This window comes from Alligator mississippiensis, chromosome 1, assembly GCF_030867095.1.
Source record: "Alligator mississippiensis isolate rAllMis1 chromosome 1, rAllMis1, whole genome shotgun sequence".
Classification (NCBI taxonomy): Eukaryota; Metazoa; Chordata; order Crocodylia; family Alligatoridae; genus Alligator; species Alligator mississippiensis.
Genome location: NC_081824.1, coordinates 419,408,570 through 419,434,783, shown reverse-complemented (window position 1 = coordinate 419,434,783; position 26,214 = coordinate 419,408,570). Strand labels below are relative to the sequence as shown.

The 26,214-nt window shown below is 46.0% G+C and overlaps 1 protein-coding gene across 3 annotated transcripts in view; it reads right to left on the bottom strand.

Moving 5' to 3' along the window:
* Positions 1-26,214, bottom strand: part of TRPC4 (transient receptor potential cation channel subfamily C member 4) — a 229,582-nt gene that overhangs the window by 105,116 nt on the left and 98,252 nt on the right. For 2 of the 3 annotated variants that reach the window (XM_059713815.1, XM_006275347.4), the window contains one exon: positions 1,420-1,938. In XM_059713815.1, the coding sequence (XP_059569798.1) occupies positions 1,420-1,938 (519 nt within the window). Of the gene's footprint in view, positions 1-1,419; positions 1,939-26,214 lie in introns of those variants that run through there. The other variant, XM_059713884.1, reaches the window with a different exon arrangement.

The following is a 26,214-nucleotide window of genomic DNA, read 5'->3' as shown; positions in this document are numbered from 1 at the left end:
TGACCAAGAAAACCCTAAATGGTCTAGTCCTTGCATACCTAAGGAAACACCTTCTGCCTTATGTTCCATGTTAATTCCAAAGGTCCTCTAAAACCAACCTCTTGCAAGTATCATTAATGCCCCAGGTTCACTTGGCAAAACACATGGGAGGCTGGTTTTGGGATAGTAGCTCCAGTGCCCTGGAACAATTTCTCTGTTGTATCCCACCAGAGACTAAGCCTAGGCATTTTGGCTAGGGACAGATATTAGACATAAAATGGTTTAAGTGATCAGAAACTGGTTTAAACCTGTGACAGAACACATGTTCAATATACATAAACTGGTTTGAAAATGGCTGAAACCGGTTTGAGATAAACCTGGTTGAATGTAGTACCAGATTAACTGATTGAGTCAAACCGGTTTATGCAATGTCTGTCCCAGACCCCTTCCTGGTTTAAGTTAAATCAGAGTCCCCCAGATTTCCAGATGCTTTGCAACGCTGGGTGGGGCTCTGATCCAGCCCAGCAGGGCTAGCCCCTCTCCTCTGCTCCCTGGCTGCAGCTCCAGCAGAGACTACAGGTACAGGGTGTCTGCCTGGCTACCTCCTGCTCCCACCCCACCACTCAAGCAGGGATTCCTCCCTCCCCTCTGCCTTACACAGATATCTCTCGGCATTAGCTAGCATACCACATGCTGGCTATGGCCTGTGATGTGGGAGACAGGACAAAGGCAGACAGGACGCTGTTGGCTTAGGGCTCTTTGGAGTTAATCAACAGGTAGCTGGTAATGTCCCTATGTTCCTTCCTTGGAAAAAGTTGTTTAAGAAGAGCTTGAACTAATGAGAGACCCTTTTGTTTTGCCGATGGGTTGATAAATGCTATGTAACTCCCTGCTGTGTAACTAAATGCTACGTAAATCCCTGCTGGCTCCCTCGCTGACCAGTGAGGGGGTGGGGGCAAACCCCTCCCTAATCAGAGCATCCTGCTGGGGCCTGGACATGCCCCCATCAGCTCAGCACTAGAAAGGGGAAGGGAAGGCTGCTCTAGCACCCTCGGCTTCTAGCCTGAGCCAGTGCAGTCATATGCCTGCAATTTTCAGTCCAGAGGGGATGTCTGTGCAGAAAATTTTGAGGAATTGTTTTCAATTTTGATCCAAACACCAAAGAAGAGCTGCAATGCTGTGTTAGTGACAATGTCTGTTGAGGTACAAAAATGGTAATCTTCCTGGAGCTATGATATAATAGCATATTTCAAATTGTAGTGTTATTAAATCTTAACAGCTTCTTAAATATGTCTAATTAAAGAGAGGAAAAGAGAGACCCAACCCAGTAGAACAAAAAAGGTAAGCAGCAATTTGTCTCACTTAAAAGGACACATTCCAGACTATTATCCATCAGATTACTGCTATTAAATAAATTTAAATATTCTCCAGCACACTCACCTCTTTTTGACGGTACTTAATTGCCAGTTTCAGTCTTGCAAGATCATTACCACTCTGTTCTTCTATCAAGCTATTATCATCCCTGTAATTAAGAATAATTTCCAATTCCCTGGAACTCCGTGTCTGATCCAAGAGATCTTTTGCAAATTGCTTACACTGCCGTGACAGTTCTTCATATTCTGATTTAAACTCATTTTCTACCTTGCTCAATTCCTGAAGCTCCCAACTTAGTTGAAATGCTGTAAGAAAAGGGTCCTCACTAGACAATGCAATCAAAGATGGGCTTGCAAGAGCCTTGTAGATGTTGAGTCTGGATCGAGAATGGCGTAGGCTGTCCACATCTGAGCTTGACACACATTCAACACAGTTGCAGCGGACTTCATGTGGTCTGGGTACAGAAACCCCTTTCTGTACAAGAAGTTTTATGATCTCATAATTGTTTGTGTGAGCAGCCAGAATAATGGGTGTAATGTCTGGTGTGAATTCCGAGAACTGCTTATCCAGAAGTATGGGTGGCACCTGTAAGAAAGAATGAAAACACTCAGATAGTATATACTCCTACTTGAACAGCAGCAACAGAAAATCAAGCTACAAATAGTTTGCTTTTTCATACAGCTTATTGACTAGTGTTGATGTTTAATAAGAACTGTAAGAAATTATTTATAAATAATATTTTGTTTGGCAAATTTAGCCCCTTTTTGCTTCATTTATAGTCAGGAATAGGGTGAAATATTATAAAAAAAACTGATTGTTTCCAAACAATCCATCAGTAATTTATTAAAGAAAATGACATTTAAATCATCATTTCTCAACCCATGGGTCACGACCCAAAAGTGTATTGCAAGAATATATGAAAGGGTTGAAAACAAATGTTAAAAATGAATTCTCCTTTAAAGTAGAAAGATGTGGAAACTGGCTTTTCCCTTGCAGGCTGGCAGAGTTCCAGCCTTCAAGGGGCTGCTTGGGGCCCCTCATTGCCCACAAATACCTCCCCCCTACCCCTCACACCCACCCTCTTCCCCACACATGGGGGATGGGGGCTGGAGCCTGGGCGTGGGGAGCAGTAGATCCGGAGTGAGGGGCACTTGGTCAGCACTGGCCATTAATGTTTACAAATGGGTCCTGATATAAAAAATGTTGTCATCCACTAGGTTAAATAATATCTACCACAAATATTAATTTGGCTTGCAGGGTAGTCACGTAAGATAGATGGTATTGTTCCCCATCTCCTGATTGGATAATGTAAGTTTTAAAAAGAGGCTGGAACCCTGAAGAAATCACTGTCTCTCTGGTTTTCTCATGGGGAGTTGAATAAAAGACTGGTAAACCACAATTATAAACTAAAAAGAGAGAAAATACATTTTTAAAAGTGTCAATGAGAAAAAAAAGAAAAAATGTGAATGAGAGAATGATCTAGGACATGAATGTTTTATTATTATTATTATTATTATTATTATATGTGTATACTTTGCCACAATACGTTTTACATTTTAATTTTTTATTATTCTTTTTTTTTTATTATTTCACGGCTCACTCCTGTACTTTATTATTGGGTATAGTGCCATGATTAATCTAACTACAGGAAACAGTTTGTAAGATAGAGTCATAGAATCATACAATCATAGAAGTAGGGTTGGAAGGGACCTTGTAGATCTTCAGGTCCGACCCCCTGCCTAGGCAGGAAGAAGACTGGGCTCAAATGACCCCAGTCAGGTAGGCATCAAGCCGCTTCTTAAAGACCCCGAGGGTAGAAGCCAGCACCACTTCCCTTGGAAGTTGGTTCCAGATCCTAGCTGCCCTAACTGTGAAGTAGTTGTTACGGATGTCTTATCTAAAGCTACTCTCCAACAACTTGTGGCCGTTATTCCTTGTTATCCTGGGGGGCGCTAGGGGAAACAAGGTCTCCCCCAAACCCTTCTGATCCCCCCTAGTGAGTTTATAGATGGTCACCAGGTCCCCCCTCAGCCTTCTCTTGTGAAGGCTAAACAGGTTCGGGTCTCGTAGCCTCTCATTGTAGGGTCTGCCCTGCTGTCCCTGGATCATGTGGGTGGCCCTCCTCTGGACCCTCTCAATGTTGTCCACATCCCTCTTGAAGTGGGGTGCTCAGAACTGGACATAGTACTCCAGCTGCAGCCTGACCAGTGTCGCATAGAGCGGGTGGATCACCTCCCTGGACCTACTTGAGATGCACCTGTGGATGCACGATAAGGTCTGGTTAGCCCTGCCGACCGTGACCTCGCATTGTCGGCTCATGTTCATCTTGAAATCAATGATGACTCCAAGATCCCTTTCTGCCTCCGTGCTCTCAAGAAAGGAGTTTTCCATCTTATAAGTGTGCTGCCGGTTACTACTGCCCAAGTGCAGCACCCTGCACTTGTCAGTATTGAAATGCATCCTGTTTTTGTTAGCCCACCCCTGCAACCTATCCAGGTCTTTCTGCAGTCTTTCCCTCCCTGCTAACGTGCCCACCTCACCCCTATTTTGGTATCATCAGCAAATTTGAACAGGTTGCTTTTCACCCCGTCATCCAAATCACTGATAAGGAAATTGAACAGCACAGGCCCAAGGACCAAGCCCTGGGGGACTCCGCTGCCCACTTCCCCCCAGGTCGAATATGACCCATCCACCACCACCCTCTGAGTACGACCCTTCAGCCAATTAGCAATCCATCTGACTGTGTAGGCATCGATGCCACAGTCGCCTAGTTTATTAATGAGGATGGGGTGGTCGACAGTGTCAAAGGCCTTGCTGAAGTCCAGAAAGACTACATCCACGGCAACACCTGCATCCAATGCTTTTGTGACCTGATCGTAAAAGGCAATCAGGTTGGTCTGACATGACCTGCCCCTAATGAAACCGTGCTGGTTGCCCTTGAGCATCATCCCCGATGCCGGCCCATCACAGATGTCCTCCTTGATGATCTTCCCAAAGAGTTTCCCCAGGATTGAGGTAAGACTGATGGGCCTATAGTTGCCCGGGTCCTCCCTCCTCCCTTTTTAAAGATGGGGAAGTCCTAATAAAGTACCTAAGACAGAAGTGAGGAGGGAGTTTGAAAGGCTTCTTCCTTCTGTTATTATATTTTTAATGCCTTGATCATTACTGTTCTTTGACCCTTGCCAACTTTATTTTAATACTGTTCTGCAAACGTCAGCTATAGGCCTTGTTTTATGGTGATTTTGGGTGGCTCCTGGAGCAATTAATGCCTGGCTTGTTCACACAATAACACCTAAAACTAGTTTTAAGCACTCCTTATGCTGCTCAAAGTTAGGCCACTGCAGGGAAGGATTATCTCTAATCCCTGTTACACAGCTCATCTTATACTAAGGTGTAGTCACTCTGAGCTACACCTAATAGTAAACACTCCAACCACCCTCCCTCCCCCTCTTGCCTGGATCAGGCTCACTGCCCCTCCCTGCCCCCACCACTGGACTTAACAGCACTCCAGATCCCTGCTCATTGCCCTTCCCCACCCCTGGCTTACTTGTGGTTGCATGCAATGTCTGTCCACCCCTAGGGGCAGTCAGGGAAGGGTTAACCTACCTGCTTGGTTGCCACTATCACTGCTGTGCTCTGGGCTTGGGTAGTGGCAGCAATGAGGGCCAGATAGGCAGGTTAACCATTCCCTGCCTGCTCCCTTGGAACAGACAGTGTGGGCAGGCATAAGTAAGCAGGGAGGGGGGGAGCTTTGGGGGGAAGGGAAGGAGCCCCAGGGGCAGTGTTTCCTCTAAGCTGTGTGGCATGCCTGGCAGTGTGCCATGAGTGCACCTGCACGGCCACACAACACCACACAGTTTAGAGGGAACGCTGCCCATGGGTGAAGGAAAGTGGGGAGTGCCCCAGGCAGTAGGGTGCAGGGGGGAAGCCTGGAATGGGAGGGGAGGATTCTTACATTTCAGGCCTCCAAGTCCCTGGTAACCTGAAGTGTGACTGCTCCAAACTGGAGCTAGCACAAACACTGATCAACATTTATGTGGCTCACGGTGTAAGGTGTAATAAGGTCCTATGTTCTTTGTTTTCTTCTTCCTGATTTCAGACCAACATAGCTAACTGCCTCTCTATTTTACTTTGGAAATTCTAGCTTAACTCCCATTTTTCTACTGCATCCTCTGATGTGTCATTTCAATTAAAGAAATGGCGCTATAAATCAGGGCTGGAAAAAATATGGCCCACAGGCCAGATCCAGTCCACCAGGGGGTTTTATTCAGCCTATGACAGGTCCCTCAGCCCTGCCTGGCCCAGGTGAGGGGGGCAGCCCAGACCATGGAGCATTTGGCCAATCCTGTTGCCTCTGGAAATGCATCAGGGCTGGGGCAGTATAGCAGCTAGACTCCACTTCCCTGTACCCCCAGTGGCAGCAGCTGCTTCCGGCTGCCACCACCAGTGTCGCAGCTGCTGTTGGACCAGGCCCCACTGTCTAGGCACCCCCACTCTACCACCCCCATGCCCCCACTGGCAGGAACACTAGACAGAGCTGGCAGGTGGGTGGAGTCTCCAAGGAGACCAGCCTAGGACCCGTGCAGGCAGGGCATGTTCACACAGGCAGATGGGATGAGGCTACAGGCAGGCAGGGAGTAGCATCTGGGAGCAGGACAGGAGGGCAGGACCAAGGCCAGGATCTTGGGGCACTGACAGCATGGGGCCAGGGCCCAAAGCAGAGCCACAAACTGCTTTGCACATGTCCCTGTGATGGGCACCAGTTCCAGGGGCATGGTGGTAGCAGATTGTGACTCTGCCCTAGGTCCTGCACTGTCACCACCCCAAGATCCCAGCCCCGACCCCACCTGCCCATCCCACTCCCTGTTACCATTCCCCACCTGCCCGCAGCTCTGTGGAGACCTCAGGGCTAGGGTCACTGGGTGGCAATAGCATAGGGCTGGGTCCCAGGGCAGAGCCCCTTAGGGAGTTTTGGTGAGTAGCTGTGAGTGGGGGTGATGGGGTGTGCCAACCTGGCTCAGTGTGGCAGGGGCTGGGGGAGTGGGGGGGATGCTGACCTGACTCACAACAGCTCACAAAAATCAAGTGGCCCTTCAGCCCAAATACTTGCCCAACCTTGCTATAAATATTACACTCTTGTATTCCATGTTTGCTTGTCTTTCTCATAATGAGTAAGAATACCTTTTCTCTTTTGCTCTCCTAGAACAGTGAGGCAGTGGGATAGACTGCCTAGGGTAGACTGCCTGCTTTACCTGTGGCAGGTTATTTCTTGTGTTATTTCTTGTTATTCCTTGTGTTGTGTCAGGGTGGTGGCAGTTTTACTAAGAGATTAGATTATAGATTTGCATCGGATGGTTTAGGTAGGTATGATCCTGCCTCAGGCAGCGGGCTGGACTAGATGATCTATGGAGGTCCCTTCCAGACCTATGATTCTATGAACTGCTCTCCCAAATTCATACTTTCCAACACTACCTGTAGGTTCTCCAATCACTACAACTACCAGTTGATCCTGGAGATCAAGGTGTTTATATATGTGCTCCAACAAACACTCTAATTAAAGCGCCCAAGCATCTCATGTATCAGCATCCCCATGCTTTAAAATGGAAGCCAGGGTGCTTTAATTAAAGCTTGTTCGATGAGCATGGGGATGCTGATACACTAGATGGTAATTACCATGCTCCAGCAGACTCCACAAATCAAGTCTGCTCAAGTATAGGTGCCCCAAGTGCCTACTATCCAGCAATTCTACTGAGTGTACAACCATGTAATATAAAACAGACACTGCTTGTTCTCCTCTGACCTTACAGGACTGCTAGAAAGAAGAAATGTGGCTGTTGGCAGTAAGTTCAGCAAATAAGACTTAAAAGACACATTGGAAGCAGCTATTTTCAGAACCAACTTGCTATGTTTACAGTCTTTGTAAATGAATTAACATGGGATAAGTCCCTCCTCCTTGCCCTTTCTGCAAACAAGCAGAATATTTTGAGTTCTGCTCCTTTAAAAGGCAAAGCAATACAATATTTGATCAGAAAGCTTTCTAAAGCTTGAGGAACAAACCACTGCTGGGTGGAAAGGGGATGCCTATAGAAAGCTCAGTGAGGTGTTATGGCAGAGAATAAACAGTGAGGAAAATGTAATAGTAAACAGGGTAAAGCATGTGAAAAAAACAATGATCTCGAAAAGTAAAAGAATAAACCAAAGCAGAAACCCTGCGGAACCAGAAAAAAAAAGTAGAAAGAAAACAAAATTTAGCTGAAAACAAATGTAAGTGTTCCATTATACAAATGGATGCCCTCTCCCCACCCCTCCACCTTCCTAGAGAGCATGATTTTATTTCTAAGAGGCTGATTTTTCAACTCTCACATGCAAAGAAAATTATGTAGGACTATACCTCAATGGGGCTGTTTCTGTGTGTGAGTGGGTGAGTTGCAGAACTGGGCCCTGAGGCAATAATTAATTGCATTCTGGCAACTGAAAAAATGAATCCAAAAAGTGATACTGCTAATGTAATGCAGTGTGGAAATTTAGGATCACATCGGCTGCTCTTATGTGAGTGCATGTCCTTGGGTGAAATGCTTTGTGACTTGAAATAAATTGTGGCTAAATTTAATTTGACCGCTTCCAAGATGGAATAAGTAGATCAGATGCTGAGAAGATGCAGAAAGAGGGGAGAAGATAGAAGGAAATCATTCCCATATCAGGCTGTGTAGCAGAGTTCAACACAAAGCCCAGGGCAATGCAGTGGCAGGAGCAGGGCTTGGGAGTGTCTTATATGGTCCTGTCGGTCCTGAGAAAATGCACAGGGGGATTCAAATAGCAGCATCCCCTTCATCATTCATGTCCATCAATAGTGCTGCAACATAGAGGCCCATACAGAGCTTTCTACTGTTACAGGACTTCAACCCTGCCAGTTCAAAGCTGGGCTGCTTCTGAATTACCACATTTACTTGAATCTAAATCAATCCTGAATATAATATGCATCCCATTATTAAATTCTATATATGAAAAAAATTATAAATTTGTTATAGTTTTCCAGGTAGAGACTCTAGTAATCAGGGGGCTATCTTAAATTTGTTCCATTCCTACTGCTACAGCAGGGAAAATAGTGGCTATGGGGATCAGTGGCTGGGGGCAGGTCAGGTGGCCCCCTTGTCCTCTGCTCCCCACTTCTCCTGTAGCCTTCCTAGCACCCTCCACTGGCACCCCCCACTCCCCATAATTTTTGCCCCCCCCTTCCTGTCCAAGGATGCTCCAGCTCTGTTTCCTCCCTGGAGCATAGCAAATAAAAGCTCTTGTTGGGCCATACAGCAGTGTTGGTGATGATGATTGGCCAGGAAAGGGACAAAGTTCCCATTTGCTCTGTGTCCAGGCTCAAGGCCAATCAGAGCCACAGCAACCACACCTGTCTTCCCCCTTCCACTTTACACATGAATCTAAGATGAGGAGCTTCCCACCCATGCTAATTGGGGGGGAAAACTGTCTTAGGTTTGAGTAAATATGGTAGTTCTTCGGACATTTTTTTTTTACTCTGAAGTAATGCAGATGTTAGCAAAAAAAAAAAAAAAAAAAAGGAACATGACTATGGAGCACCTTAAAAATATTGGGAGTGTTAAGGAAATTAATGGGGCAGAGGGGGAGGAAACTGCACTTAAGGAAAGATTGGGGTCATTTGGGATCATGTTTATTACCCTCCAGGTCAGACTACCTGGCTTTTGTAGAAGTGAATTTAAATGGAATGGACTCAATTCCCTTGTGTTGGCAACAATTTGGACAGGAACGCAAGCTCTGTGGTAGATGATGTCTACACTTCCAGGAGTCTCCCTCAAAGACTGTTGATCACCTTGTCCTCCTTTGAATCATTTAGGCATGCTGGAGCATCATGGCTCCAAGAACTCAGGGTCTGCCTATGTGAATTGCCCAAGAATCCCTGGTGGCCTCTGGCCCCTTGGGCCACCTCATTCTTCGTATCACTTTTTTACTCCCTTTGAACACAGGCTGAAGCTTCTGGGAAAGTCATACCCCTAGACTGTATCAGTGAAAGGCCTAAATTGTTTTACTAATAAGGTTCATCTGCTCTTTTATAATATCCATTCTTCTGTCCCCTAAATTGCATGATCAGTCATCCTGCTCCTTGACAGTACTAGAAAAAAAAGATGAAATTTCCAACAGACTAGTGCACAGTTTGTTGCTGTTGAAGACTGTACTTTGATTTCTCAATGGAAAAGCAAGGTGAAGGAACCTGAAGTGATCTAAGTACGTTTGTGGGTCCTGATACAGCAGAACAAAGGCTTACTGTGAAATAAGGGCATTGTTTTTTGACAGCATTTGCTGCAACCGACGAAGTTCTCTTTGGGCATCAAAATAAAAATTAAAAAAAGACATTAAGGGGAGAGAGATAAAAGGGTAAAACACAAAAGTAGAAAGTCAGAAGTCAAAGTCCAGACATTGTTCTGAGTATTCATATGTCTTTAGGAGATTATTATTTTTATACTGTCTGACAATACTAAGCTAACATTTGCTGCTATCTTTGCCAGAACCCAAGGCTATCTTAGCATGCTATTAACAGCAATCTTCTCTGAAATGTTAAAGGAGACACTGCTTCAACACTACAGCCTCACAATGATAGACTTGTGTATGTGGCCCATTTACTCAAGAGCTATTTTTTCCCTGAGTTATCAAAGTCTTTCATCTTGAAGTAACTCAACTATAAGGCTGATGCATGCATTTGGAATTCTTACCATCCAAATTTACCCAAATATAGAAAAATATATAAATCACTTCGCATTAGCTTGCAAAAACATTTACCCTTAAGTGGTAAACTCTAATGCTTTGGCTTTTATGCCATCAGGAGTTTATGATGGCATAAACTATAAATTCACCCTTGCTACTTTAAGATTCCTACTGATTTTGTATGAAAACTATATGGAATGCCAAAGTGACTGGGTCAAATGTTCCCCCTCTTTACAATTTTATAAAAGACTAATTTTGTCAAGTGTTGATTGGTGACACTCACCACTTTTTAGTATTAAGCCATTTTCACTGCTGTCAGTGATGCTATGCTGGATTTTTGTTATGCTCTCAGAAACCCTATATGGACTATTCTTGGAGAAATCAAAACAAATTATTTGCGCTCACTGTAGTTAGTCACACACTTGAAATCCTTCACAGAGTTCTCATAAAAAGATATGCAAGGCTTCTTTAATGCTGGGAGGATGCAATGCTAACAGGCCATGCTGTGACTGTAACTTCTGCAAGCTCAGCAGCGGAATGACTATAGGGCATATCTTGGAATTAATCAGTCTTTCAAATGTGCAGCTGTTTATGGTTACCCAGAGTCAGACAATTTTTGTTTTTTGGTCCCATTTTCCTGAAGGTTTTCCAGATCAATATTATATATACACAAGGACAAGCAAACAAGTTGCTTATCCAAAAATGCTCTTGCCTACCTACTCATACAAAGAGAAAGTAAGCACAACAAATGTCAATACTCAGTCATGCAGCTTCTTGTTATATTCTATTCCCCAGCCCTTACATGTTATCTTTGTAAAATTTAGCCCTGCTGGAGTAAAGACCTTGTTCTTTCTTACCTGTAAATTACCAAAGACACAAATGCTATAATAATAACTAAATAAGAATTCAATTTTGCAATCTAAAGCTGTTTGAAATCCATCTAAATCTCTGCTAAGACTGCTTCAAATCCCATGAACTAGATCCAATCAGAAATTTTCTGACAGAATGACTTTTCTAAATTACTGAATATAAAATGCACGTTAAAATGTGTCAATGTTGATAAAAATTGGCTTTGAAAGAGAATTTTCAAAAACATTTCAATCACAACTCCATTTTCAAAAATCAAAATGAAATGCTTCAGTTTTCTGAAATGCTTTACTAGTATTATATCAAATTAAAGCATTGGAATGAAATGTTTCTGTATTGAAACATTTCATTTTAGTGCTTTAATTTGATATGATACCAGTTTAAAACAAAACAAAACAAAATTACATTACGATCAGCCTGAAACAATCAAAATGGTTAACCCAGAGGTTTGGAAAAATAGCATCACATCTGAAGAGTCTTCTTGTTACTTGCCATGAGATATCAAAGCTAGAGATCTACTGATGGATTGCCATTCAATAGTCAGCAGGTTGGCTGTGATAATTGGGAAGTAGAAGCAGCACTTAAACGGGACTTAGGAGAAAGCTGGATAAAGTGTACCCAAATCCTAAATTGTGAGTCAAAGTGTCTTGGTGTCAGCACCTTGAAAGCTCCCTGTGTGCCTTTTTGAGACTACATGTTCATGAGTAGACACATGTAGGCATGCAAGTCTCCATAGAACTGACCCCATGCATGCACTTTGATAAGTAATTCCCCGTAAGCAACATAGTGTTTTAAAGTGGCAAAGGACATACGCTAAGCTCTATTTATAACCCACAGAAAAAGCTACCCCCCCCCCCAGTTAAGCAGACCAGAATAAACCTCCAAAAAACAATTAATGCCCATCAACAGTACTGAACTGAGCACAACCCATTTTGCCCAAATTCAGGCACTTGCCCAGCACGAGACATAGACTGTAGACCCCCCCTAACCCTGACACTTTGAACCAGATCTCCACCTTCCTTGGCTGTAGCTTGGGTAATCATTATGATATCGAAAAAATCAAATGAGAGCATGCTCCACAACCCTACTGGACAGTGGGAAGAAAAGTGTTATGGAGCTAGATGGAGAACAGCAAGTGAGGACAAAAGTATCCCATTTCCTTACTGTATTGAATACCCAATCATGACTACATTGAGGTCCTTAGACAGAGGAAATTTTAGTTCCAGATCATGGTTTCCAGCACTATTTATGCATTTTATATGGGACAGCTGTAGCTTCAAAACAGAAATAAATTTAGAAACATGCTGAGACAATTTCAACCCTACCCTGGGAGTAAAAAAGGAGGTGATTTAAGTTCAATTATCCACCCAGATGGCCATGTCCATTGTCCCAGGGTAAATCTTAAAAAGGTCACAGGATAAAAAGTACTAACAGTACTACATCACGTAGTGTGCCTCCACAGTTATCCTAGGATGGTATCAGTGAATCTACAGAGGTCCAGGTTGACATATAGATACTTATGCACAGATCTAGTCTGGAGTTCAAGTTTTCAAGTTTGTTGCTTTTTTCCCTATTATTCTTAAAACAGTACCCAAAGCATATTGCTGATTATTACTAATCATAGGGGTTCATTTGGAACAGTGTGTGTGTGTGTATATATATATATATATATAACTGAGGGTGTGTGTATATATATATATAACTGAGGATTCAGTTGAAGGTGCTCCAAAGTGACTACTGACTTCATTAACTTATGTCAGTCCCTCCATGTGATTGGGGCTAGGCTGATGCAGTCCAGCCTTGTCCCTTGGTGTTGAGCTGGAGGCAGAGGCAGGGGGACGGGGAGGTAGATGGACTGGACCCCCCCTGTGTGGCAGGGCACTGATTGTGCCTGCCACTTTAAGGGCCAAGCCAAGCACCCAGCAGGTGCTTAATTGCAGCAGCCATTTTAGATCCATGGCTGCCTATATAAAGAGAGCAGTTTGTTGCTGGCAGGCCAGGCAATAACATCTTGGAGGTAAGGACAAGAGCTGTAGGGGATGGTTTGGAGGTTCCTGGTCCTGGGAATGACCTAAAAGCTCACCCTGCCAGGAATGGGTGGTCTGGTGGGGCTCTCAGTGGCACAGGAGCCCCCAGGAAAGGCCAGGCCAGTTACCAGCCTGGTGAAAGGCGAGTAGGGGTGCCTTAACCCCAGCCCTCACCTTCAGTTGGGCCATACACCATAAGAGCAGGGTAGGCCAGGTAAGCTTCCGGAGGCACCTGAGCCTGCTGGGGGAGTGACCTCGCAGGGCCAGGCACACTTCCAGGAGCACCTGAGCTGGGAATGGGGGACCCCAATCCCTAAATGCAAGCAGGAGGCAAAAACCCAACTGAGGCACTCGACTGGCCAATGCTGGGGCCAGGACTAGAAGGTTCAAAAGGGCCAGGGGCCTACCGCGAGGGATGCCCATGATGAGCAAAGAAGCTCGGGGTCCCGATTGGCCTGAGATGGGGCCAGGGCTTATTGAAACTGAAGGTCCCATGACTGGGGAGCCACAGCTAATGGGTGAAGGGGACAGTTGAACCACCTGCCTGCGATGCCATCTGTGAGGCTTAGGCTGTGGTGTAGGGGTGGAACGGAGCCGCGGATAGCCCCCCGATACTGGGATGTAAAATGGGCAGCCTCCCGCCTAATTAACATTCAGTTATATTTCATTAAGGCATGGCGGGCGACTCAGGTGGATGGCGTGCCCAGAGGCAGATGGGGAAACTAGCCCTGATGCTAGGCAGGGACCTCAATTAGCCACACCCTGCTTTATGGTCCCTCCCCAGTCCCTTCCCCTTCTAGCTCAGGCTGGGCAAACCCCAGCCCAGAGCTCCCTTCCCTCCCTTCTCCCCTCTCCCATCCTGCAGACACCACTGGCGCTGGGATGGGGGTGCGGAGCTAGGGGAGAGATACTGCAGGTAGGCATCCCCTCTCTGCTGGATTGGTTCCGAAGTAGAGATCAATACCCTCTCCGGCCTCACCGACCAAACAGCAAAACTGCCATACTTAAGGTGGTGGGGGTCACTTCAGTACAGAAAAATCTCATGATGAGATTGTCATCCATTCTACTCTTCACTATCCCACTCTTTTCTGTACCCACCACACACAGGGCATTTTGAGGCACATTGGAGACTGGAGGGGACATGACTGCAGCATGTAGTATTCTATCAATCTTCATCTGATTTAAGGGCCCACAGGAAGCTATTGTAGGCATCCACGAAGTTGCTTTTATTTATACCAAAGGTCAAACTGATCCACAGTAAAGATACATCATGCAAGCATCTTGACCAAGGATAGCTCAACCCGACTGTGGGGTTCAGCCTATAATCATTAGGACTAGATAAATTGTTATAGATAAAATAAGAACCAAAATTTGCAAGCAATTCTACATGAACTGATAAAAGAATGAAGTCACCATTTTTAAAAAAAGAAAAAAAAAATCACTTGTCTGAAATCCCTGATCTGCATATGCAGTGCAATGAGACAGCTTGCGGCTAGGTCTCCCTGACCCAATTATTACAAAAAAGGGGGAATCTTTCTAGCAAATGAATTGTATAGTTATTTCTTTTTCATCTGATTGGTGTCAAGGGATTTGGTAGCTGAAGGATGTGGTAGCTGAACAAGAAAGCAATGCTATGGAATAAGAGGCAGCTTTTTAAGGGCATTTAAGCATATGCAGTTAGACACCTATGATCTCTTGAAAATCCAACTAGATCTGTACCTGAATTAATATGTATCTTGAAATGCCTGTAAAAATCAATCTCTAAATGACCAGATACATTTATACTAATACATTATCTCACTTGTGGGGTAGTATTATTAGTCTGATTAACGGTATTGGAATCTGGTCATGTAACCTGAACTTATTTGAGCAACATTTTACACAACATGCCTGGATGTAAAATAACACAGGAGGTAAAGCACCTGATTAAATCTATCATTTAAGAGTAAACTCAGACTTAAGGGAAAAGATTATAGAATTATTTATTTGGAGGAGGGAGATGAAATGGAAATAAGTATGAAATGACAGGCTTTAGAGAAGGAACACTTAGACTGGATAGATGCTTTTAGTGGAAGCAGTAGGGCTGTGCAAAGCTTCGATCGCTGATTTGATTCAGTGGAGATTCGGTGCCTGGTACCTTGAGGTATGTAGAAAAAACATTTAAAGCTGTGTCTATGGCCGAATCGCTGATTCTCCGAATCAGCACTGAATCTTCAGATCCGGATTCTGCCAAATGAAATCGGGACAGTGAGCCAAATCAACTAATCAAATCACTGTCCCCCAAACTGGGCCAAATCTGAATCAAATATGGCCTCCTTCGCATACCGTTAGGAAACAGGACAGAAAATCAGGGGAAATAATAGATTTGTGTCATATCTTTGGAGGGTGTATGAGAGTGGTGACAAAAGAAGGCTGTAGAATTGTATGCCTTCTCTTTTTCTTCTTATTGTTTCTGGGACATGTTCCAAAATGTAGCCTGCATGTAAAAGTGTTCATTTTCAATGAATGTTACTCTGTCAACCTTATTTGTAGACAGGTATATCCTTACTTCAGTCAATGTCAATAGCTTTACCAGGACTATCAATGACCTAGAAGTAGACACTCAAAGTGACAGTTAAGATATTCTAAAATTGTTATGAACTACTGCTAACTAAAGCCTGCTCTTTTACAATGTGCCTTTTTGAAACTAGGCAGATTTTATATGTTGAACTGGGAATGCTGGTCATTGCCTGAGTGCACATAATGAATAATGACAGGTCTAGAGTGTTTTCTCTCACCATATACTAGTGAAAGGAGAAGAAAGTGAAAATGGATTGGAAAATATATCAACTGCAAAAAGAAAAAAACCCCGAAACCTTGATATGGAAAATAGAATTCTTGCTTTCACATCATGACATTTTTAGATCAAACTTAAACGAAGGTATCATGTTAGGAAAAATACAAATCAAATTCCTGAATGTTCAAAGTAAGGTCAGTTGAGTCATTTTTAGCTGCATGTATTATCAGTGAAATATATTTTCTTTTAATCAAAGCCAACATATCCATTCATGGAGAGACATCCATTCATCCATTTTGATAAGGTTTTCATAAGAAATAATATTAAGGTCCAGAGTTCTCTGCATACTACTATTGACAAAAAGGTTGGACTTTTTTATGCCAAGAGGGCTGCTCAGGTGAGAATCATAGAAAATTAAGGTTGGAACAAACCTAAGAAGATTGAGGTTTCCTAAGGAGCACAAGGTCTGCTGCCTGCCTGGAGCCAGGATCAGGGACATCATGGCGAGAATTCCTGACCTTATCCAGCCCTCCAACAACTATCCCATGGTCCTCATCTATGTGGGAACAAATGAGGCAGCCAAGGGTAGTCCAGAACATATCATGAGTGACTACAAGGCTCTGGGGACCAGGCTTAGGAAGACAGGGGCACAGGTGGTCTTCTGGTTGATCTTCCCACTCAGTAATCACAGTAAGCATCACGTCACCTGTGTCAGAGAAGTCAACCCGCAGCTTCAGAGTTAGTGCCATCATGCAGGTTTTGGCTTCCTGGACCATGATTCGCACTTCCATGCAAGGGACATCCTGGGACATGATGGGCTTCATCTCTCCGCAAAAGGCAAGAGTCTCTTTTCTTACAGAATGGCTGACCTCCTATGTCGGGCTCTAAACTAAGTATGACGGGGGACAGGGAAGCAGGAGATGGAGAGAGTCTAGAACCTGCAAACTGTGAGATATGCAGCAGTATACCCACATAAGTCCCAAGGAGCCCTTTAGGCATCAAAAGTGTGTGTGTGTGGGGGGGAGGAGGGCACCAAAGGCACCATTCGGCAGGCTCAAGTGCCTCTATACTAATGCTAGGAGAATGGGGAACAAGCAGGAAGAACTTGAACTTCTGCTTACAGATAATAACTTTGATTTAGTGGGGCTAACAGAAACCTGGTGGGACCCTACCCATGACTGGTACACACTGACTGCTACAGGTTGTACATAAGGGACAGAGTAGGGAAGAAAAGGGGCAGGGTGGCTCTCTATGTAAAGAAGCATTATACATCTACCTTAATTAAAATGGGATTAAAAGAGGAGAAAGTTGAGGCATTGTGGGTTAGGATACATGGAGGTCCAGGGAAAAGGGACTTGGTGGTGGGGATCTGCTACAGACCATCACACCAAGAGGAAAAGCTAGACTTGGAATTTTTGAGGTAGCTCTCAGAAGCCGTACAGGACACAGTTGTCATGGGAGACCTAAGCTACCTTGACATCTGCTGGAAGGAGCAGTCAGTCAAATCCAACTGTTCATGAAGGTTCTTAACCTGCGTGCATGACCTTCACCTAATGCAGGAGGTATACAGTCTGTAACAGGGGGCCTGCTCAGGGCCGATCTCGCCATGGCCCACCCACCTGTTTCTGGGCTAACTGCTCACTTCCTCTCCCGCCACGCCTTAATGGTAAATAATTAGTTAATGATGTCATTAAGCGGGAGGCTGCCCATTTCCTGCCCCAATGCCAGGGGGCACTATCTGCAGTTCCATTCCTCCCGTACACCGCAGCCCAAACCTCGCAGATGGCATCTAAATGTTCTTCTAATCACTGGCCCCCACATTGGTCCCCAGAATCCTCCTAATTGAACCCCGCCTGGATTCCTCCCCTCAGGCAGTCTCATCTGCCTTCATACCAGGCAACATAGTTCCCTGAACCATTTCCCCTTTGGGTGTGATCTCCCCACCAGGACCTTCGGCTCGCTAGCCTTGGCCCACCTCCAGGCCAGTTGGAACCCCAGGCCTGCAGCTCTTGGACATTCCTCGCAGTGGGCCCCTGGCCCTTCGACCCTTCTGGTCCTGGCCCCAGCATGGACCAGTCAGGGGAAGTTCAGACAGGACTGAGTCTATGGCCTCTCTGAGGGTCCACCCTCTGGGCCCTCCAAACAAGGTGTAACCCACCTGGTCATGGGAGCTAGGGGTTAAGGCACCCTGACCCACCTTTCACTGGGGCGGTAACTGGCCTGGCATTTCCTGGGGGCTCCCACACCACTGGGAGGCCCATCAAGCCACCCACTCCTGGCAGGGTGCATTTTTAGGTCATGCCCAAGACCAGGAGCCTCCTTACCATCCCCTACAGCTCCTCCCTTACCTCCAGATGATAGCAGCCCTCTGGCCAGGCGGTGTTGTTGCCGGGCCCCCAGCAGCAGAACTGCCTTGTTTATATGGGCAACCCTAGATTCAAAATGGCTGCCCTCATCAGGTACCTGTTGGCTGCTGCCTTCCTGCCCTTAAAGTGGCAGGCACAACCAGTGTCCTGCCACACAGTCCCAGTAGGGGGAATGCCTTACTGGACTTGGTGTTAGCTACAAGGTAAGATAACTAGTAGGGTGGAAGTGCTTGACTTTAGGAAGGCTAACTTCAGTGTGTTTAAGAATCTAGTCAATGACGCACTGAGGGATAAGAGTATTGGTGAGATAGGAGTCCATGAAGGGTGGTCATTTCTAAAGGAAGTTTTCCTTTGGGCACAGAGGGAGACTATCCCAGTACGAGGGAAAAGGGGGAAAGAAACCAAAAAACTTCCTTCGCTAAACAGGGAAATCCAGGGGAGCCTAAGGGCAAAAAAGAAGGCATACAGGTGGTGGAAGCAGGTGCAAGCTACCAAGGAATATACGGAACTGACCCACACTTTAAGGGAAGCAGTTTGAAAGGCCAAAGCAACTACAGAGCTGAGGCTGGCAACAAAAATTAAAGATGACAAAAAGTCTTTTGTTAGGTACATAAGGAGTAAAAGGAAGGCGCAGGGCAGCATATTACCCCTACTGAACAAGAAGGTGCAATTAGTGACAGACAGGGAGGGCAAGGCTATTCAATGAGGTTTTTGCCTTGGTGTTCCTGAACAGGGCTCAAGATAAGTCTCCTAATGGGTTCTTAGATGGGCATCAAATGGACACCAGCTACTGTTGATGTTGACTTGGTGCAGAGTCACTTGGATGGACTGGATGTGTTTAAGTCAGCAGCCCTGGATGAGCTGCATCCAAGAGTACTGAAGGAATTGGCCGGTCGCATAGCAGAACCACTGGCACGGCTGTTTGAGCACTTGTGGTGCTCGGGTCAGGTCCTGGAGAACTGGAAAAGGGACAATGTGGCCTCTATTTTCAAGAAGGGAGGAAGGAGGATCCGAGTCAGTCTCACCTCCATCCTTAGAAAGGTCTTTGAAAAGATTATAAAGGATCATATTTGTGGGAGTCCAGTGGGAAAAATAATACAGCAGGGAAACCAGCATGGATTTGTAGCAGGTAGATCATGCCTGACCAACCTGGTTTCGTTTTATGACAGGGTCACAAAATGCTTAGATGCAGTAGAGGTAGATGTCATTTTCTTGGACTTCAGCAAGGCCTTCAATACGGTATCTCATCCCATTCTCATAAATAAATTAAGAGGCTGTGATACAGATGTTTACATGGTCCAGTGGGTGGCAAATTGGCTTAGCAATCACACCCAGAGACAGGTCGGTATTGACTTGGAAGGATGTGGGCAATGGGATACCACAGGGTTTGGTCCTTGGACCTGTACTCTTCAATGTCTTCATCAGTGACTTGGATGTGGGTGTGAAGTGTACTCTGTCCAAATTTGTGGATGATACTAAAGTGTGCGGTGAAGTGCACACTCTGGAGGGTAGGGAACAACTACAGGTAAACCTGGACAGGTTAGAAAAGTGGGCAGTACATAATAGGATGCAGTACAACAAGGACAAATAGAGAGTGCTGCACCGAGGGTGCAAAAATATCCAGAACACCTACTGGCTGGGAAGTGACCCTCTCAGCAGCACAGAAGCAGAAAGGGATCTCGGAGTCATAGTGGACTCCAAGAAGAACATGAGTCGTTACTTTGACAAAAATCATCAGCAGAAGGTCAGTTTACTTGCACATTAGTAACTTCCCCTTTCAGTGTTGGGGAAGGGGGTCATACTGAGACTTTTGTGGTTGCAGGATCCCTATTTACTTTGAAGAACTCCACTTTGGGGTTACAAGGGTATTTAGGTATGAAGGGAAAGTTTCTACAAATGCTTCAGAATATGAAATATATCCATTGCTTTACTTGACCACCTAGGTCTCAGGTAATACAAAATGAAGCACTGGCGTTGAGGACTGAACAAACACTCCTCTTACAAGTCAGAACCTGAGGAATAGCCACAACAAGGAAGGGCATTAGAAACCTTTTTCTCACCATGATCTTCTGAGGGACCACCAAGGAAAAATCCAATACATTATAGGGAAAGGAAAAATGATGTCTTAATGCCATGATTGTATTGTCCTTCTTTCCATCGTGGGCAGTGTATAGCAACACAAGGTGAGGAATTTGACCCTTCTAATGTTTTTTTGCGCAATTATATGGCATCACAGTGCTGGTAGGCAATAAGGAAGATGGGGACTGTTCTGACTTTATACAAATAGTCAGCTACAGTCAGGGTTGGAATTAATATGAATAAGAACAAGGATTTGTTGGTAAAGATTTCAGGTTCCTTATATCCCCTGGCAGAGCACTTATAAACCATGCAACAAATACTTCTGTTTTCATAGATGAGTTAGGAATTTTACTAATGCTTTGGTAGCAAAATTGAACTGGGAAATTAGGTATGTTTCCTGTCAGGATAAGGTGATGAATTGGATGATAAGCAGCCTGATGCTGGCTGATAGATGATGTTAGTTGTTACTGTTTTCAGTGGAATAACTTTTGGGGGGATTAAACTATCATTTTTTCCCACAATAGATTAATATTTTCTCACATGCAACATGCACTTTCCCTCCAAACTCAGACCCTCCTCCTATACCTCCAAATTAAGGGACATATATTAAATGAAGAAGTAGATTTTCTGCCTGGGGTTGGAAGCACCTTGAATTGATTCCTGCTCCACAGTGCAGCTGCTGTGTAATTACAGTTCAGGCAGCTGAGGGAGTCAATTGACTTAATGGCTCATTGTTCTTCATGCTACAGGTGTTAACTATACATCATTATTATGATGGAAACATGAACAGATTTCCAGTGACTTGAGAGATGCCAGAATCATTACCATATTCGAGAAAGGAGATGGATAAGACTGCAGCAATTATTTTGGTATCACATTCCTGTACATAGCTGGAAAGATCCTCACCTACATTCTCTTCAAAGCACTACTTTTCCTTGCTGAGGAGATTCTACCCAGGTCTCAATGTGGCTTAAGAGGTACAAGAGAGGTACAATATCTATTATATGTTCTTTGTTGCTAGACAGCTACAGGACACATGCTGGGAGCAACACTGAGATATGTACATAACCTTTATTGACCTAAAGCTTTGGATTCAAGCAACAGGAAGGCCCTCTGGAAGATCATGTTGAGATGTGGGTGCCTGCCAAAATTTGTTACCATTATCAGACTTCTTCAAGACACCATGACAGCAACAGTCCTAAGCGAAGGCTCAGAATCTGACCTCTATGCCCTTAGAACTGGAATCAAGCGAGGATGTATGATTGCACCAATATTCTTCTCCATCTATATCACAGCTATTCTGCATCTTATTGCTCATAGACTTCCATCTGGAGTTAGCTCCCAGTATTTCATGGATGGGAATCTCTTTAACATTAACCAGTCATGTTCAAAATCCAAGGTAACCAACTCCTCCATTACTGATCTTCCATACACTGATTGTATTGTGTGCACCCCCTCAGTTGAAGAGCTTCAGGTCACTCTCAATTGCTTCTGTGAAGTGTATGAAACGATAGGCCTCAACTTCATGAAAACAAATATAATTTACCAACCCACCCCAACCCAATCATCTGTTCTTCTACATAGTACAATTAGAGGGTAGTCCTTGGAAAATGTTGAGAATTTTCCCTGCCTGGCTAGCTACCTTTCCAAAAAAAGTAAATATACACAATGATATTCAAGACCAAATAAAATGTGCCAGTGCAGCCTTTAGACATCTTCAAAATCATGTCATTAATGACCATGACATCAAGACCCAAATCAAACTTCTCATTCACTAGGATTTCATACCTGTAACCTGTTATGGGTGTTAAATTTGGAAGACATATTGGAAACACCTGAAGGCTTTGGAACATTACCATCAGCAATGTCTTTGGCAAATCTTCTATATCAGTTGGAAAGACAAAAGAATGAACAGCAACACTACAGCTCAAGCAAACACCACTAGTATTGAAACCATGTTTGTATGGCACCAGCTCTATTGGACAAGACATGTCATTAGGATGCCTGACAACTGGTTCCCAAAACAGGCCCTGCATTTCTAATTCACTAGTGATCACTAATGGCACTAGAGGTGGGCAAAAGAAGAGATTCAAGGATACCCTGAAGGCAATCTGAATAAAATGTGATTTTAACATCAGTACATAGGAGACTAACACACTGGATTGTCCCCAATGGCACTGTGTTATACAAGGCACTAATCATTTCAAACAAATTCACTTCATTACAGAGATCAATAGACAAGTAAAACAAAGGGAAAGGACTGTGACCTGAAATCACCATGATCTATTCCTTGTTTCCAGAACTATTTCTCATATTTTCAGTTGAACTACACATCTCAGATCAGCCCCCTCAGTCCTCTGTGGATACGCTGATGACTCCCCTATTTACTAGAAGACTGTCACCCTCATATTGAGGGATTGCTGATGAGATTACCATATTTCATGGTGTATAAGTCAAGGTTTGAAGGCCAAATATTGACCCTTAAATTTCCACCTTGACTTATATACTGTATCCAGGGTCTGGCCCAGCCACCATGCAGCTTCTGGACAGGGCTGCTGTTGCCACTGCTGTAGCCACTGGGGTACTAGACTTCTGTGGCATTCATTGGCTCCTTATCTCCCTGCTGCAGTGCTCAGGGCATCACATAGGGAAGGAGCAGGGACAGGGGAGCTGCAGTGCACAGCATGGCAATGAGGCTGGTGGGCATACAAAGCCCACACTCAAGGGAGTGGTGGGAGCGTGGAGCTCAGGTGGGCAGAGTGTGTGGGGTGTGAGGGAAGGTAAGGGAGCTGGCATGGCCCAGGCAGCCCCAGTCCCCATGAGCACTGCTTGGGCCATGCCAGTCAAGTCCTGAGCCTGGTCCCAGTCCCTGCCCCAGCCACTGTGCAGGGCACCATGCCAGCCGAGCACTGAACCCAATCCCAGCTGATGCAAGAGCTGAGCCCAGCCCTGGCCCCAACCCCAGCCCCAGCCCATGCCCCTGTGAGTGGTGCAGCCTGAGCCACACCACGCAAGTTCTGAGCCCAGCGCTGGCCCCTCTGGCAGCACTGATCTCACATGTGTCCACCCTTCCGGTGTCCTACCTGCAGTGCTTTGTGTTTCTGAGGGAACCCTACCACCCAGCTTGCTGGATGTACAAAAGACTTTTTCTTTCTCCCCCAGCCCCCTCAACACACTCACACCTCACCTAACCAGAATTAAGCAGAAGAAAAGTTTAAAAGCTCTGGGGCCTGGGAGCATGGTTACCTCCCCTTGTGAGGTCTGCTCCCTTTTGGGGTCTCTGGCGTGCCAGCTGGAGGAGCTCCAGGCCACAGTCCAGAGACTGCGTGCCATCAGGGACTGCAAGCAGGAGATAGACTCCTACTGCCAGGCCCTTCTCCCCCGGGAGGTGGAGGGTAGACCACAGTCTCCCTCCAGGCCAAAGGAGGACTCCAGGACCTCCCGCTCTGTCCAGCCAGGGGCATGGACCAAGGTGGTCAAGGGCCCTAAGGCCCACTGCACCAAGGCCCCTGCCCCACCAGAGCTGAGCAACAGGTACGCACCTCTTGCTGCTCCAGCAGAGCCTGCTGAGTTGCCGGCTCCCATAGGCAACATGGGCCCAACTGCAGCTCCCGCCCCTGCTCTCCCCAAGACAAAACGTAAGGTGTTTGTTGTGGGAGACTCCCTCCTGAGGGGGACTGAGGGGGCAATCTGCCACCCCGACCCCTTAGCCCGGGAAGTCTGCTGCTTCCCAGGGGCCCGCATCCGGGACATTGCGGAGAGGATCCACAAGCTCCTCAAACCCACAGACCACTATCCCACGCTCCTTATTCATGTGGGCACCAATGACACAGCTCGGAGCGCTCCCAGGCGGGTCATGAGGCGCTACAGGGATTTGGGAGCAGGGCTAAAGGGTCTGGGGGCACAGGTGGTGTTCTCGTCGATCCTCCCAGTCTCAGGCTATGGGCTGAGGAGGGAGAGGAGGATCCACATGGTCAACCAAAGACTGCAGCGCTGGTGTCGTCGGGAAGACTTTGGCTTTCATGACCACAGCCCGCTCTTTGGCGAGAGAGGCAGTGAGCTGCTGGGAAGAGATGGCCTCCACCTCTCTCCCCAGAGGGAGGAGGCTCTTCTCAGCCAGACTGGCTGACCTGCTCCACCGGGCTTTAAACTAAGCCCGCTGGGGGACGGGGGACTACTGCCACTGCTGGCCCACTGAGCAATCCTTGCAAAGCCAGCAGGTCAAGGCACTTAAGGGAGCCCACCCCTGCCCCAGCCCTGGTAAAATCTGTGGGCAAGAAAGAAGCCCCCCAGGGGACACTTGCCTGCCTGTACACAAATGCCAGGAGCTTGGGGAATAAGCAGGAGGAGCTCATCCTCCTGCTCAATGCAAATAATTACGATGTCATAGGGATAACGGAGACCTGGTGGGACTCCACCCATGACTGGACCATGGGTATAGATGGCTATACCCTGTACAGGAGGGATCGTGTAGATAAAAGGGGCGGGGGTGTAGCTCTCTATGTTAAGGAAAGCTACACGTCCCTGCAAGCCGATATTGGCGACCAGGGTGAATGACTGGAGACCCTCTGGGTTAAAATACATGGGGAATACGGCACAGGGGACACAATGGTAGGAGTCTACTACAGACCTCCCACCCAAAGTCCTGAGCTTGACCAGGAGTTTGCCCAGGAACTGGCTGAGGCGGCATGCTCCAGGACCATGGTTGTCATGGGTGACTTCAATTACCCAGACATCTCGTAGGAGGATCGCTCAGTGAAATCTGAGCAGTTGCAAAGCTTCCTCTCGTGCATGAATGACCTCTACCTGACTCAAGAAGTCTATGGGCTAATGAGAGGCAAAGCGCTGCTCGACCTGGTACTGGCTACTGGGGATGACCTAGTCGGTGACCTAGTTATCGATGGGAAGCTGGGTGACAGCAACTACGAGCTGATCACCTTCACCATCTGCCGAAAAGCTGGCAAGTCAGTCAGCAACACGGAAGTCCTTGACTTCAGGAAAGCTGACTTTGACAAGCTCAGGAGGCTTGTCAGTGAGGCCCTAAGGGACCATGACCACAGGGAGAGGGGAGTTCAAGAAGAGTGGTTGCTCCTCAAGGGAGCGATCCTCAATGCACAAACTAAGTCTATTCCATCTCAGAGGAAAGGCAGCAAGAGGGCACAGCAGCCCCCCTGGCTCTCCAGGGACCTAGCAGACCTCCTGAGGCTAAAAAGAAAGGCCTACAAAGGATGGAGGATGGGAGTCACCTCCAAGGAGGATTATTCTGCACTGGTCCGGTCCTGTAGGGAGCATACCAGGAAAGCCAAGGCTGCAACTGAACTCCAACTAGCTTTGAGCATCAAGGACAATAAAAAGTCCTTTTTCAGATATGTGGGGAGTCGGAGGAAAAGCCGGGGCAACATTGGACCCCTGCTGAACCAGATGGGGCAACTGACAACTGACGCCCAGGAAAAAGCCAACCCATTAAATAGGTACTTTGCGTCAGTCTTTCATCAGTCCCATGGGACGCTCATGCCCGCTACGGGACAGGGAAGTCCGGGTGAGGGTGATCCCCTGCCCTCCATTAATGCTGACTTCGTGAAGGAACATCTTGAGAAGCTGGATACCTTCAAGTCAGATGGCCCTGACAATCTTCACCCCAGGGTACTCAAGGAGCTGGCGAGCATCATAGCCCAGCCTCTAGCACGGATCTTTGAAAACTCTTGGCGATCTGGTGCAGTGCGTGAAGATTGGAAGAAGGCCAATGTGGTGCCTATCTTCAAGAAAGGGAGGAAAGTGGATCCGGCTAACTATAGGCCCATTAGCCTGACTTCTATCCTGGGGAAGATCTTAGAAAAGTTTATTAAAGAGGCCATCCTTAATGGACTGGCCGACGCCAACATCTTAAGGGATAGCCAGCACGGGTTTGTCGCGGGTAGGTCTTGCTTGACCAATCTCATTTCTTTCTACGACCAGGTGACCTATCACCTGGACAAGGGAGAAGAGATTGATGTCATATATCTTGACTTCAAAAAAG